At 38.2% G+C, this 15568-nt stretch overlaps 1 protein-coding gene across 2 annotated transcripts in view; it reads left to right on the forward strand.

The window, feature by feature from the left end:
* The window catches only part of ATP6V1H (ATPase H+ transporting V1 subunit H), a gene marked incomplete at both ends in the record, with an annotated part of 123264 nt that overhangs the window by 21343 nt on the left and 86353 nt on the right, over positions 1-15568 (forward strand). The window contains 2 exons of one of the 2 annotated variants that reach the window (XM_080693665.1): positions 3393-3497; positions 6754-6807. In XM_080693665.1, coding sequence (XP_080549791.1) covers positions 3393-3497; positions 6754-6807 — 159 coding nt within the window. The remainder of the gene's footprint in view (positions 1-3392; positions 3498-6753; positions 6808-15568) is intronic. The other variant, XM_080693666.1, reaches the window with a different exon arrangement.

Below are 15568 nucleotides of genomic sequence, written 5' to 3' on the forward strand. Positions count from 1 at the left end.
TATGGTGACTTGTGCAGCTGTGAACATAGATACACATGCATTAGTTTGGTAGTTTGATTTCTTTTCTTTTGGGTAGATACCCAGAAGTGGTATTGCTGGATCAAATGGTAGATTTGTTCCCATTCTTCTGAGGATTCTCCATACTGTTTTCCAAAGTGGTTGCACTAATTTGCAATCCCACCAACAATGGTTTAGAGTTCCCACTTCTCCACATCCTCTCCAGCATCTGTTGTTTTTTTGTGTTTTGAATGATTGCCATTCTAGTTGGAATTAGGTGAAATCTCAGGGTAGTTTTGCTTTGCATCTCTCTGATTGCCAGTGATGTTGAGCATTTTTTCATGCATTTATTGGCCATTTGAATTTCTTCTTTTGTGAAGTGTCTATTTAGTTTGCTTGCTCGTTTTGTTATTGTATGCTTTGTTTTCTTAGTGTTGATTTTCTTGAGTTCTCTGTATATTCTAGATATTAGTCCTCTATCAGAGGGGTAGGTGGCAAAAAATCTTCTCCCATTCTGTTGGCTCTTGGTTGAGGTTCTTGACAGTTTTCTTTGCTGAACAGAAGCTCTTCAGTTTCATGCAATCCCACGTATTGATTCGCGTTTTAATTTGTTGTGCCTTTGGGGTCTTGTTGAGAAAGTGTTTATCTGTGCCTATGTGTTGCAGTGTTGGACCTATGCCCTCTTCAAGGAGCTTCAAGGCCTCTGGTTTGATTTCCAAGTCTTTGATCCATCTTGAATTGACTCTTGTGCAGGGTGAGAAAGTGGGATTAATTTCCAATCTTCTGCATATGGTTAACCAGTTTTGCCAACACCATTTGTTGAAGAGACTATCTTTTTTCCAGTGTATGTTTTTGGCCCCTTTGTCAAAAATCAATTGGCTGAAAGTGTGTGGACTTGTTTCTGGGTCTTCTATTCTGCTCCATTGGTCTATGTGTCTGTTTTTGTGCCAGTACTATGCTGTTTTTATTACAATGGCTTTGTAGTTTAAAGTCAGGTATTGAGATACCTCCTGCATGGTTTTTGTTGCTGAGAACTACTTTGGCTATTCTGGGCTTTTTGTTATTCCAAATAAATTTAAGAACTGATTTTTCTATGTCTGTGAGGAATGATCTTGGTAGTTTAATGGGCAATTTACTTATTTTTAAAAATTTTTATTTTATTATTTTTTTAAAAAATTGACAGCGAAAATTGTGATCACAGTCTGATTTAGGTAAGAAAGCAACCCAGGCTTTTTATAATTTGGTAACCTGTCAGTTCCCAAAGGAGTATCTGTTGTGACATTATTTTTCCTTAATGGCTTTCAGTAGATAGTGGACATGGGCAAATTGGAAGGAATAGGGTTCCTCTGATGCAGTGAAAGTTTTGAGGATTGCTGGTAATGATGCGTTCATTGGCACTGAGGTGAGGAATTCACATGTGCAAATCGCTCCATGTTGTATGCAGCAGAATTACCACATTTTCTTTGTAGAACTTGAATTTTACTTTGAAGTGGCTACTATATTTAATTTTATTTAAAAATACTTTAATAGAAGCCTTATTTTTTTCTTATATTTTGAAACAGGGTCTCATTAAGTTTAAGAGGGCCTCACTAAGTTGCTGAGGCTGGCCTTGAATCTGTGATCTTCCTGTCTCAGTCTCCCAAGTACGGGGATTACAAGCCTCCATCACTACACCTTTCTAACTAATTGCTTTTAAATATCTTAAATACTCTTGTTTAAAACTTGAAAGCTGGGTGTGGTGGTGCACGCTTGTAATTCCAGCATTCAGGAAGCTGAGACCGGAGGATCGCGGTTCGCAGACAGCCTCAGCTACTTAGTGAGGCCCTCTGCAAATCAATGAGACCCGGTTTCAAAATAAAGAATAAAAAATAGGGCTGGGGCTATAGCTCGGAGGTCAAATGCCCCTGGTTTCCATCCCAAGACCCGCAAAACAAAACAAAACTTAGCTTGAAGGGCTGTTTTTGGGAGCCTTAATACTGCAGAATCCTTCGTGGAGCATGGAGAAGGGATGAGAGGCAGGTTGAGATAATAAGCCTTTGCATGGGCAAGCCTTCTCTGTGCCAGTGAGGGCTGAGGGCAGGGGTGGGCAGGGACTCTGCAGGCTGATTACTGAAGTAGATATTTTTATAGGTTTCAAGTCAGGGGACACTGTCAGTAAAACATTTTCTCCATGTGTCTATATTTATTTATATACTAGTATATTCATATATTGAATGTGTTACAAAACATTTAAAAATTAGAAATTAAAAAGGAGGACTCATGAAATAAACTTCATTTCTTTTTTTTTTCTTCTTTTGTGGTCCTGAGGATTGAACCCAGGGGCATTTTACCTCCAAGCTATATCTCCAGCCTTTAATTTTTTTTTAAAAAACGAAACAGGGTCTTATTAGTTTGCTTAGGGTCTTGATAAGTTGCTCAGACTGTCCTTGAATGTGCAATCCTACTGTCTCAGCCTTCCAAGTACTGGGATTACAGGTGTGCACAACCATTCCTGGCTATAAACTGCATCTTAAATATATTTTGTAAATATATACATATATATGTATTTTCTTTTTCTTAAAAATTATAGAGACTTGTTTTCACAGTCCAGATGCCTGGTTTAAATGTTTTCCTAGAGTTATGATAAAAGTGACATACATAATGTTTTCAATCTGGTTCCCAATAGGAGTCCATTTAAGTCAGTTGTCTGTTTTGTGAAAGTTTCTTTATGGTCTTAAAGTGAATCTCAAACTTAATTTTGCAATCCAAAATAACCCAGGGAATGTCATTACTTTTTTTTCACTACTAGGGATTGAACCCAGAGCATTGACCACTCAAGGCAGGTGTTGTAATGCTAAGCCATATCCCCACCCTTTTTATTTTATTTTGAGACAGTCTTGCCTTGTCTCAAATTCATGATCTTCCTACCTCAGCCTCCCAAGTTTCTAGGAATGAAATTATTAAAACACATTTAATTTTTATTCACTTTAGTGAAAATGTTTAGAAATATATTTTGAATGTTTGTATTTCAAAATACATTTTTTTTTTGTGTGTGTGTGGCTCTGGGGATGGAACCCAGGGGCATTCTACCTCAGAGCTATAGCCCCTGCCCTATTTTTTTATTCTTTATTTAGAAACCGGGTCTCACTGAGTTGCAGAGGGCCTCACTAAGTAGCTGAGGCTGTCTGCGAACCGCGATCCTCCAGTCTCAGCCTCCCAAATGCCGGGATTACAAGCGTGCACCACTATGCCCGGCTCAAAATACATTTTACAAATTATTTCTAAGCTATTTTTTTGAGGGAATCAAATACTAGAAAAATGTACAGCAAAGTGGTTAAAATTTCTGGCTTTTAAGATATATGATTTAATTTTAGAATCAATATGGTATTCAAATATATTTTTTAATTTGTTTTTAGGCAGCAAGAATTATTGCCAAATTAGCAGCTTGGGGAAAAGAACTGATGGAAGGCAGTGACTTGAATTACTATTTCAACTGGATAAAAACTCAGCTGAGCTCACAGGTAACATAAATTAAAAAAAAAAAACTTTAAAAGGAATGTAACTTCCATGTTCTCTTCAGGTATTCATAGTAAATATGTTGAAGTATAAGAAACATTTTATTAAAAATAATGCCATTTTTATGTGAACAGTAACCAAACTACTCTGGGCTATGGTCACATGCTTTACCTTTTCTTTCTTAGACTGACTTCAGCTCATACCTTTCTGTTTTTCCTCTCATTTGAGTTTTTTCCCTCTTGCTTTTCAGTGGTTAGGGAGTGTCTTTCTTCTAGGTGGCTGCCAAGATTACGTGACATGGAGGACTAAAAGAACCTGCACAACTCCAAAGAGTGTGCTCATGTAAGGCTCCTCATAAAGGAAAGAGAAGGGACAGCTGAGAGAAGGTGTGGGCAAACTCCAGGGCCCAGGAACTCCAGGCCACTTTCACACCAGCCTCAGGATTCCAGCCACCAGGATTGGTCCAAAAAGTCTTTTGGGGGAGAGCTCTCTGCAGTTTTCTAGTGAGGTCTTTTGTATCCTTTGTGTCACATAACCAGGCCAGGCCGCCTAACTGGTTCTACCATTAAACAAACTGGTCTTGGGTGCCTGCAGGGGAATTTCAAATTGCAAACAGCTCATTGTAGATTGTTAGTCCTCCTGCATGTCCAGGAGTCTGTACCAGGCTCCCAGATGTCATGGGTGAGCCTGTGGCTCTGCCTCACATGGGGGCTCCTTATCACAACGTCACAGTATGATTGTAGGATTGAATTGTAAGGCCACAGGGAGACATAAAACTTGGTGTAACAGTTGGAACAAGGACAAGTTGTCTCTATCTGGATAAGTGGTTCCTCAGAATGGCGTGCAAGATGGAACATTTGTGATGGCTCTTCAGAGTGTCCCTTTAGGGGTGGGGGAGAAAAGATAGAAGAAAATGAGATTTTAGGTGGAAGTATATGACATGGAAGACTGAGACTAGAAGACTATCAATTTCATGTTGTCATCCTGAAACATTTGAAATAAATTTTTAGAAAGTTATAATTAAGATCTTCAGTGACTTTATTATTTTAGTAGATTTTAATTTGAGGCATAAGTGACACCATGGTACCTTGCTTAGGTTTACTTTTGGTCCTATTATAGCTTGCCTTTTTTGGACTAATTGCCTTTTATATTTCATTAGGGATATTATAGAATGTTTCGAAAAACCTAAATCTTTCTAATTTCAATTGCATAAATTTTAACCTTTTTGTGGGTTTAGTTTTGTAAAGTACTTTCATAATAGCTACGAAAGCTGAGCCTTATGACACACACCTGGGAGGTGAAGGCAGGTGGATTGTAGATTTGAGGCTAGCTTCAGGAATAGTCAGACTCTGTGTAACCTAGAGAGACCCTGTTTCAAAATAAAAAGAATAAAAACAAGTGTGTGAGGGGTTCTGTGTTCAATCCCCAGTGCCACCAAGAAAAAAAAAAAAAAAAAGACACTGACTTGAAGATTTTACTGAGTTTGTGAGATATTTCAAAAACAAAGTATTTAAAATGTAACAAATAGGTGGGTGAAAACATAACAAATAGGTTGGTAAAAATGAGATTTCAAATTTCTAAAAGTATATCATTTTGAATCAAAGTGTTTAAGTAGGAAACATTGCCCCCTTTTTCTATCTTGAAATTATCTTTCAAGTCAATCTCATTTACTTTAAAGTTAGTGGCTTTTTTTTTTTTTAATAAATTGCACTTGGCATTCTACCTCTGAGTCCTACCTCTTTTTAAGAATTTGAAACAGGGTCTCACTAGGTTGTTGAAAGTCTCGCTAAATTATTGAAGCTGGCCTCAAACCTGTGATCCTCCAAGTCTCAGCCTCCCAAGTACTGAGGTTATAAGTGTTCACCACCATGTCTGGTGTTAGCCTTCTTTTAAGGCTCTATTGTAGCTGAATTCATAAAACAAAAATTGGTAGAGAAGAAAGTAATTGCTGAAGTGTGCCACTGGCTTTTTGGGCAGCTTCAGGTTAGACTTACACTCATGCTAATACCACTGCTGTTGTGCCTCATAGATGATTTTTGCCATTCCTGAGATGACTAGCATCATCAAAATTAATGGATATGTAGTTGCAACCATGTCCAACAACTGAGGGAGAAATATTTCTCTTATCACTAGTGGAAGGAAATATTTCAATGTCTTTAACAGTTTTCATTAGAATTGAGTTTCTTGGTATTAGCTGATGCTTTCTAGTGCACTCTTTATCTCAAACTTTGGCTTTCATTTGCGGTTTGGCATCTCTGCTATGCAAGATCTTCTTGCTCATGGCGCCTCTGCAGGCCACCAGGGGCAGTCTCGGCTGGCTTTGCTTTTTGTCATCTGGTTACTGCGTCTGTGGGGCTCTGAGTGCACTCTCTCTCTTGATGTGGGCAGAAACTTCTTTCATAGCTATTCTTCATTCTTCTTCCATTTAGGAATAAATGGCAGACTTCTTTAAACAAGTAATGTACGATTACTTGGATATTATTTGCTACCTTGCTCATTGTCATAATAATGTTACCTAGAAAAAGCCTGTCTTTCTTTACCATGAGTGTTTTTCTCCCTTATAAACAGGACCATGATTTCATGATTCTAGTAGGAATCCAAAAGCCCAAGTTGGCTATAAGTTTGGATATTTTGTTCTTTGGCTTTACAGTGATATTTTTTGTAGATATTTACATTGGTAGATTATCTACTAAGTGCCTGACACTTAGATAAGATTAATTGAAAAAAACAGAGTAAATATTTCTTTTCAGAAATTCTTTATCACTTTTTCTTTTGCACTTTCAGCCTTTGACTTTCCATCTTACCTTTTCTTTGGCCATTTCTGTATAACATTTGAAGTGTTGATTATCACTGTAACTTGTTAGTATTGCTATGGATAACTTAGTGTTAAGTCTCAAGAAGTATTTTCCTTTTATCAGGCACCTATTTCAAAAAGCTTTGCCACAGAGTATAATACAGATAGTTCAGGATAAGGCAGTCATCATACTGGAAAAGTAATTCAGTGAGTAAATTTTGAAATGGAAATGTTTCTTACCTTCACTTTTGAAATGTAGCTGGTGCTTATTCAGATTGTGGTTTCATTTTTAGTGATATATTGATTAAGATATTATCTGGGAGAATATGACATTTAGATTATTTTATATCCTCATTCATTTGTAAAGTAGGATTAGAGAAAATTATAACTTAGCTCCCTTTTGTAGGAGGATAAACTAGGATAAATTTCAAACAAAACTAAGTAATAAGTCATTTATTTCATAATAGAAACTGCGTGGTAGCGGTGTTGCTGTTGAAACAGGAACAGTCTCTTCAAGTGATGTAAGTACATTCCTCCTAATTCACTGGCCTCTTAATGCCTGAAAAAGAAATTATTTTGAGATACAGATATTTAAAATTTCAGGGGTGTTTATTAGTTCCCCAAATATAAATCCATAGGTTGATGCTTCACCTACCTCCAGTTAGGTTAATTGTATTACAAAGCTATTTTATTCATCTTTTCCTTGTGGTGACCAGAACACCTGACATAAGCAATTTGAAGGAAGGACTCATTCTAACTTACTGCTTCAGTCCATGGTTGGACGACTCTTCTGCTCTAGGCTTAGGGTGAGGCCAAACATCATGGTGGAAGGCGTGGCAGAGGAGAGCTGCTCAGCTCCTACAGCTGGGAAGGAGGGAGAGGGAGAAAGAGAAAGGGAGGGAAGAAAGAAGGAATGGATCTATGGAATGGGGACAGAGAGGGAGATTGGGACAAGATACAGTACCAAGGCCATGCCCTCAATGACATACTTCCTCTAACTGTGCTCCACCTGCCTACAGTTTCCTCTGCCTCCCAATAGTCCAGTCAAATGATTGATTCATCAGCACATTTATTGTTAAATTTATTTATTAAATTGTTATAATTTATTACCAATACATTAATTATCAAATGTATTAATCTACTGATATGTCAGAGCCCACATGATCTAAATGTTTCCTAAAACCCCCTTCTGAACATTACTGCTTTGGGGGCCAACCCTTCAAACATGAAGATTTGGGGGACATTTCAGATCCAAACCATAATGAAAGCTATATAAATATTTATGGTCTGTGGAGGTCACTTTTTCTGTAGTAGACATGAGACTTTCCCTTCCTTGCCATTTTTTTCAGACCACTTTATTTTAGACCCGAGAATCAAAGCCAGAGTCTGAATTCAGGAACATCAGTAGAGCAGATGATCATGAAATCACTTTCTTCACATTTCAGTTGTCTGATAAATTATCTAGTAACTTTCTCACCAACAAGTGAACAGTGCATTAGTTAAAAGGAACCGAGTTCAGTGGTGGCACTAAAATGTTCTGTGGCCCTGATTGCTCCAAGCCTTTGTAAACTGTGTGGCTGTCAGACTCGAACTCCGTCACCCCCATTTTCAACCAATCTCTCCCTACCTTTTGCAGAGCCAAAAGGTTAATGATCTAATCATGGGTCCCCAAGTTTGTTTCTTGACTACTGTTATTTTTCCTATTTGTTTTAACTTTCCCCCATGGTTTAATTTTGCTGTCTTGTAAGAGTAGCTCAGGAACTAGCATTAAGTTTAGACAACAGGGATGGGCAAGACTGGAGCTGGTTGAGAGAAAGAGAGGGAAAAAAGAGACAGAAATAGAGGTGAGCATTTGTTAGAAATGCTCTTGGGATACTGGAAAGCATCTTTAGAGATTTTTGTGTCTAACTTATCTAACATAGACCCAAATTAAGCTCTCTGGAAGCCACTTGATGTCCATTCTGATTCCTGGAGCATTCATAATCTGAATGGAACATGCCTGTGTGTATGTTACCTGTTCTGAGACTGGAGGTGGCAGCAGAAGCCACTTTCAAAGTCAGGAGCCAGGCTTTTCTTGGGGAATGAGTTGAAGGATTTGACTAACAGTGTGTTAGGCCAGGAAAGGGAATTTGAAGTAGAATCAGAACATGGTATAGACCTAGATGAGCATTGTTGGGAGAGGAAATGGAACAGAAGAGGTGTAGCTATTCAGTCACAAGCCAATATTTAAATTGGTCATCTTTACTTCATGTGACTTGAATTTCTACCAGTTTTAAATATTGAAAATTGTTGAACTTGTACATCTTAGACTGGTAGATTTTCTAAAAAAGATATGTTCAGAGTAATTTAACCTATGAACCTATCTTGATGGCTGTTCAGGCATTTGCAAGTTATTACAATGTATATAAGGAGGTAAAAGTTATCCTGCCAGGACACTGGACATAGCTATGTTGTTATTTTTTGTACGGTGTATTGGAGAAAAAAGACCGATTGATTTGATGGTGTGTTAGACCAAATTTATATGGAAGATTCATACACAGTACAACATCCCAAATGGAATAGCTTCAGGGGTCATTGTAAGGACAAGATGGTCTCCCTTTAGTGCTCCACAAACCTGAGCCTATTCTTTTATTTTTCTTGATGGCTTTTATGTTTTCAGTATTTATCAACTTGAAAAGCAGACCTTAAGTTGATCGTACTGTCAGCTCTTCTTATGATATTTGAATTTTAGTGGGTGAATCTTATTTATTTTTGGTGGTATAAAGGATGGAACCCAGGGGTATTTTACCTCTGAGCTACACCCCTAGCCATTTTTACTTTTTTTTTAATTATTAAAACATTTTATTGGTGCATTATATTCATACATTATATTGGGGTAAAAAACTTGTGTGTAGAGACATGTACACATCACTGATTTAACCCCTACCCAATTCCCACCCCATTTCCTCCCCGTCCCTCCTTCCCTTGTTTGGCTTAGTGGTTGACTTCAATATGTTTAAGTACATTGTGTGTTTTAGAGATTTTCCTCTTCCCCCCTCCTTTCTCCTTATTTAGGTTGTCTTGATTGCTCCTCTATAGGATTTCCTTTTTCATCAAGAGTTCCTTTTAAGACCCATTTCTGCCTAGCTCTCACATACTAGGGAAAGCATCTGATTTCTTATTTTTTGTGACTGACTAATCTCACTTAGCATAATGTCCTCCAGTTCCATCCATTTCCCTCAAAATGATGTAATTGAGTTTTTTTTAACGGCTGAGTAAAATTCCATTGTGTACATATCCCACAGTTTTGTAATCCATTCATCTGTTGATGGACATCTTGGCTGGTTCCATAGTTTGGCTATGGTGACTTGTGCAGCTGTGAACATAGATACACATGCATTAGTTTGGTAGTTTGATTTCTTTTCTTTTGGGTAGATACCCAGAAGTGGTATTGCTGGATCAAATGGTAGATTTGTTCCCATTCTTCTGAGGATTCTCCATACTGTTTTCCAAAGTGGTTGCACTAATTTGCAATCCCACCAACAATGGTTTAGAGTTCCCACTTCTCCACATCCTCTCCAGCATCTGTTGTTTTTTTGTGTTTTGAATGATTGCCATTCTAGTTGGAATTAGGTGAAATCTCAGGGTAGTTTTGCTTTGCATCTCTCTGATTGCCAGTGATGTTGAGCATTTTTTCATGCATTTATTGGCCATTTGAATTTCTTCTTTTGTGAAGTGTCTATTTAGTTTGCTTGCTCGTTTTGTTATTGTATGCTTTGTTTTCTTAGTGTTGATTTTCTTGAGTTCTCTGTATATTCTAGATATTAGTCCTCTATCAGAGGGGTAGGTGGCAAAAAATCTTCTCCCATTCTGTTGGCTCTTGGTTGAGGTTCTTGACAGTTTCCTTTGCTGAACAGAAGCTCTTCAGTTTCATGCAATCCCACGTATTGATTCGCGTTTTAATTTGTTGTGCCTTTGGGGTCTTGTTGAGAAAGTGTTTATCTGTGCCTATGTGTTGCAGTGTTGGACCTATGCCCTCTTCAAGGAGCTTCAAGGCCTCTGGTTTGATTTCCAAGTCTTTGATCCATCTTGAATTGACTCTTGTGCAGGGTGAGAAAGTGGGATTAATTTCCAATCTTCTGCATATGGTTAACCAGTTTTGCCAACACCATTTGTTGAAGAGACTATCTTTTTTCCAGTGTATGTTTTTGGCCCCTTTGTCAAAAATCAATTGGCTGAAAGTGTGTGGACTTGTTTCTGGGTCTTCTATTCTGCTCCATTGGTCTATGTGTCTGTTTTTGTGCCAGTACTATGCTGTTTTTATTACAATGGGTTTGTAGTATAGTTTAAAGTCATGTATTGAGATTCCTCCTGCATCGTTTTTGTTGCTGAGAACTACCTTGTCTATTCTGGGCTTTTTGTTATTCCAGATAAATTTAAGTCTGATTTTTTTATGTCTGTGAGGAATGATCTTGGTAGTTTAATGGGCATTGTGTTAAATCTGCAGATCACTTTTGGGAGGATGGCCATTTTAATGATATTTATTCTGCCAATCCATGAACATGGAAGATCCTTCCATCTTCTAAGATCTTCGATTTCTTTTCTCAGTGTTTTATAATTTTCTTTGTAGAGATCTTTTACCTCCTTGGTCAAGTTTATACCTAAGTGTTTTATTTTTTTGTGGCAGATCCTGAGTGGAAGTGTTTTCTGAATTTTTTTTTCCAGTGGATTTATGGTTGGTGTACAGGAAAGCTTCTGATTTTTAAAGATTGATTTTATATCCAGATAATTTGCTGAATTTGTTGATCAGTTCTGTAAGCCTTTTTGTTGAGTTTGTTGGGTTTTCTAAATAGAGTATCATGTCATCTGCAAATAGTGAAAGTTTGAGTTCTTCTTTTCCTATTTGTACTCCTCTGATTTCCTTTTCTTGCCTTATTGCTCTGACTAGAGTCTCTAGTACTGTATTGAAGATAAGTGGTGATAATGGATATCCTTGTCTCCTTCCTGTTTTTAGGGGAAATTCTTGAAGTTTTTCCCCACTTAATATGATATTGTTGGTGGGCTTATTGTAGATTGCCTTAATAATGTTGAGAAATGTTCCTTCTATTCCAATTCTCTGCAGTGTTTTTATCATAAATGGATGTTGAATTTTATCACATGCTTTTTCAGCATCTATTGAAATGATCAAGTGATTTTTGTCCTTGGTTCTGTTTATGTGGTGAATTACATGGATTGATTTTCGTATGTTGAACCAGCCTTGCATTCCTGGGATGAACCCTACCTGGTCATGGTGTATGATTTCTTGATGTGGTTTTGAATGTTTGTTGCTAGTATTTTGTTTGATAGTTTTGCATCCAAGTTCCTCAGAGATATAGGTCCGTAGTTTTCCTTCCTTGAACTGTCTTTATTCGGTTTGGGTATTAGTGTGATGTTGGCTTCATAGAATGTATTTGGGAGTGTCCCGGTTGTTTATATTTCACGAAATAGATTGAGGAGCATTGGGGTTAGCTCTTCTCTAAAGGTTTTATAGAATTCACTTGGGAAACCATCTAGTGTTGGGCTTTTCTTTGATGGTAAGCTCTTTATTGCTATTGGCTAGTGGTTTACCTATCTTGTTAATTTTTTCAAGAAACCAGCATTTGGTTTTGTTGATTTTTTTGTATTTTTTTATTCTCTATTTCGTTAATTTCTGCTCTAGTTTTAATAATTTCCTGTCTTTTGCTGGCTTTGGGGTTCAATTGTTCCTGCTTTTCAAGGGCTTTGAGGTGTGTCATTAGGTTATTTATTTGAAGATTTTCTGTTTTTCTTTTGTGAGCACTCAGTGCTATAAATTTTCCTCTTAATACTGCCTTCAAAGTGTCCCAGAGGTTTTGATATGTTGTATCTTTATTTTCATTTGTTTCTAGAAATTTCTTGATTTCACCTCTTACATCCTGTATGACCCATTCTTCATTTAGAAGTGTGGTGTTCAGTCTCCACATGTTTATGTTGTTTTTCTGGGTCTTCTTATAGTTGATTTCTAGTTTCATTCCATTATGGTCTCTAATGACACAGGGAAGTATGTAACATTTTTAAAATTTGCTAGTGCTCATTTTGTGTCCCAGGATGTGATTTTTTTGGAGAAGGTTTTGTGAGCAGCTGAGAAAAATGTAAACTCTGCTGTAGTTGGGTGAAATATTCTATATGTGTCCAACAGGTCCATTTGGTTAATGGTGTTCTTTAGTTCTGAGGCATCTTTACTGACCCTTTGTCTGGAAGATCGGTCTAGTATTGTGAGAGGTGTGTTGAAGTCTCCCAGTATTATTGTGTTGGGATTTATGTGTGACTTCATGTCACAAAGAGTTTGATTTATGAAAGTAGCTGCCCCTATGTTTGGGGCATAGATGTTGATTATTGTTTTTTCCTCTTGCTGGATTATTCCTTTTACCAGTAAAATATGACCTTCTTTGTCTTTTCTAATAAGTTTGGGTTTGAAGTCTAACTTGTCTGATATCATAGTTGCTACTCCTACTTGTCTTCGAGTTCCATTAGCATGGATTACCTTGCTCCAGCCCTTTACCTTGAGTTTGTTCCTGTCTTTACTTGTAAGGTGTTTTTCTTGTAAACAGCAGATGGATGGATTCTGGTTTTTAATCCATGTTGCTACTTTATGTCTTTTTATTGGAGAGTTGAGGCCATTTACATTCAGTGTGATTATAGAGAGATAATTTTTAATTCCTTACATGTTAAGATTTTATTTCTGTTTGAGATACTGTTTATTCTTCTTTGCTTAGTTGTCTGCTGGATGGGAAATCTTGTTTGTTTGGTTCTGGCATGTATTACCTATTTCTTCTTTGCAGTTAATCTCCTTGAGTATTTTCTCTAGCGCTGGTTTTGAAGACATAAATTTCTTCATTCCCATGTAATTTGATGGATAGTTTTGCTGGGTAGGAAATTTTTGGCTGGAAATTGTTTTCTTTCAGTGTTTGAAAAATGTTACTCCAATATCCTTCTGGCTTTCATGACTTGGTTTGGGAAGTCTGGAGTGATTCTAATTGGTTTGCCTCTGAATGTCACTTGGCCTTTTGTTTTTCTTGCCTTTAAGATTCTCTCCTTGGCTTCCACATTAGTCATTTTGACAATTATGTGGCGTGGGGATCCTCTTCTCTGATCCTGTCTAAAGGGAGTTCTATAAGTTTCCTGGACCTGTGTATCAACCTCTTGCTCTATGTTTGGAAAATTTTCTGCTATTCCTTCCTTGAAGAGATTATTGATCCCTTTGGTTTCACCTTCTTTTCCCTCCTCTATTCTGATTATTCTTAGGTTAGCTCTCTTAAAATGGGCCCATATTTCTTCAATGTCAGATTCCTGTTGTCGGATTTTTTTTCTAAATTAGAACTATGCGTTCATTTTTGGAGCGATCATCTTCTAGGAGTGAGATTCTATTCTTCATGTGGTCTAATCGATTGTTTATAGTTTGCATTGATGCCTTTACTTCAATAATTGCATCCTTTATCTCTTTTAGACTCTCTCTGAATTCTTTTAGATGGTCCTGTATTATTTCTACAGTTATTTTCCTGATTTGATCTTCTAGAGATCTCTGAATTTCTGTGTTATCAGGTTCTGCTGTTGTTGGGTTGTGGGCATTCATTGCTCCATTGTTATTCCTCTTTCTCATGATTTCAGAAGTTTATGCCTTCTCTCGATTCTTCCCTGGGTCACTACGACTTCACTTAAGGTCCTCTGGATCTCAAGTCTGTGGTATCTCAGTCACCACTACTCCTTTACTGAGTTGTATCGCAGAGTCTCAGAACCAGGGAGTCAATCGAGGCTCCTTGAGACCATGGGGGTGCCAGGCTGGGCGTGCCCCCACGGGGAGCTGTGATTGTGGTGTGTTATCTCTGCCTCCACCACTCCCACACTGGGTTTGACTGCAAAAATCTCAGACTCAGGGAGACTATCAAAGCTGTGCAAGTTCCTTGGGGTGCAGTACTGGAATTTCTCCTCTAGAAGCTGCAATTTGACTCACGTTTGTTGAGTGCGCTGGTCTGTAGTTGTTTTGGACTCGGTTAATTCGCTGTTGCTGCCGCTGGCAATATGACATTGCTACTACTTCCTCAGCTGTGAGGCTGGTGTATTTCTTCTCTGGTTTTGAGCTCTGCTCTGAGTCTCTGCAGGGTGTGCTGAGCCCGGCCCCAGGGAGTTTTAGACGCTCCTTGCACCGAAAAAACTGCTGAATTACACCCAGCTGTTCCGCAGCTGCTCATCTCAGCTCACTGTCCACCCCTCCTCTCTGCAGCCTGGTGGGTTGTTGAGTGTTCTGATATGCTGAGTTTGCTGAACTCGCTGCTGCCGCCGGCAGTATGCACTGCTTCCACATCCTGGACAGTGAGGCCAGCGTATCTCCTCTCTGGTTTTGAGCTCCGTTCTGAGACCCTCTCCTCTGTGGAGCCTGGTGCTGCGAGGGAAGATGGCGCTGGTGCGGCTCCGGCCACAGCACTGAAGGCTAGTTTCTTTTCTGGTATCTGGTTGTTCTTCTAGCCTTCTTTTTACCTGTCCCTTGTATTTACAGTTTTTATTTATCTACTGATGGTGTTTTCTGGCTATGAAAGGCGCTGATTTAGTGGTACTAGAGATCGATTGTTAGCAGGACTTGTAAATGCCCCTTTTCTCTGTCGCCATCTTCCCTGAAGTTCCTACTTTTTGTTTTTGAAACATGGTCTTTTTAGGTTGCTGAGAGTCTCACTACTGGCTGAGGCTATCCTGGAACTTGTGATCTTTCTGTCTCAGTCTCCCAAGTACTGGGATTATAAGCGAGTACTACTATACCTAGCTTAAGGGGTGAATCTTAACCTGGGTGCTAATATTTGTGAGTACTTTCTATATACCTGGTATTGTTTTAATCATTTTAAATTTTCATCACTTAATTTAATTAATTAATTTATTTTTGGTGGTACTGGGTGTGGAACCCAGGGGATTTCTTCCTCTGGGCTATACTCCCAAACCTATTTTATATTTTATTTGGAAACAGGGTCTTACTATGTAGGTGAGGCTGGCTTTGAACCTGTGCAGTCCTCCTGTCTCAGTCTCCCAAGCACAGGGATTACAAGCATGCGCCACCACTCCTGGATAAATTTTCATCACTTTAATAGTCACACTCTTTCTTCAGTGTAGGCTATCATATTATTTACCTTTTATGGAGAAGACAAACCAGCTTGCCTGAGGTCATACAGCTAATAGGAGGCAAAAACTAATGAAGCAAAGTGATTAGTAAAAGAATTATTCTGGAAGTAGCTGAGCTGGAATTAGATTAGGTCTTCTTTA

Source organism: Muscardinus avellanarius (assembly GCF_963383645.1).
Source record: "Muscardinus avellanarius genome assembly, chromosome: 4".
NCBI classification, from domain to species: Eukaryota; Metazoa; Chordata; class Mammalia; order Rodentia; family Gliridae; genus Muscardinus; species Muscardinus avellanarius.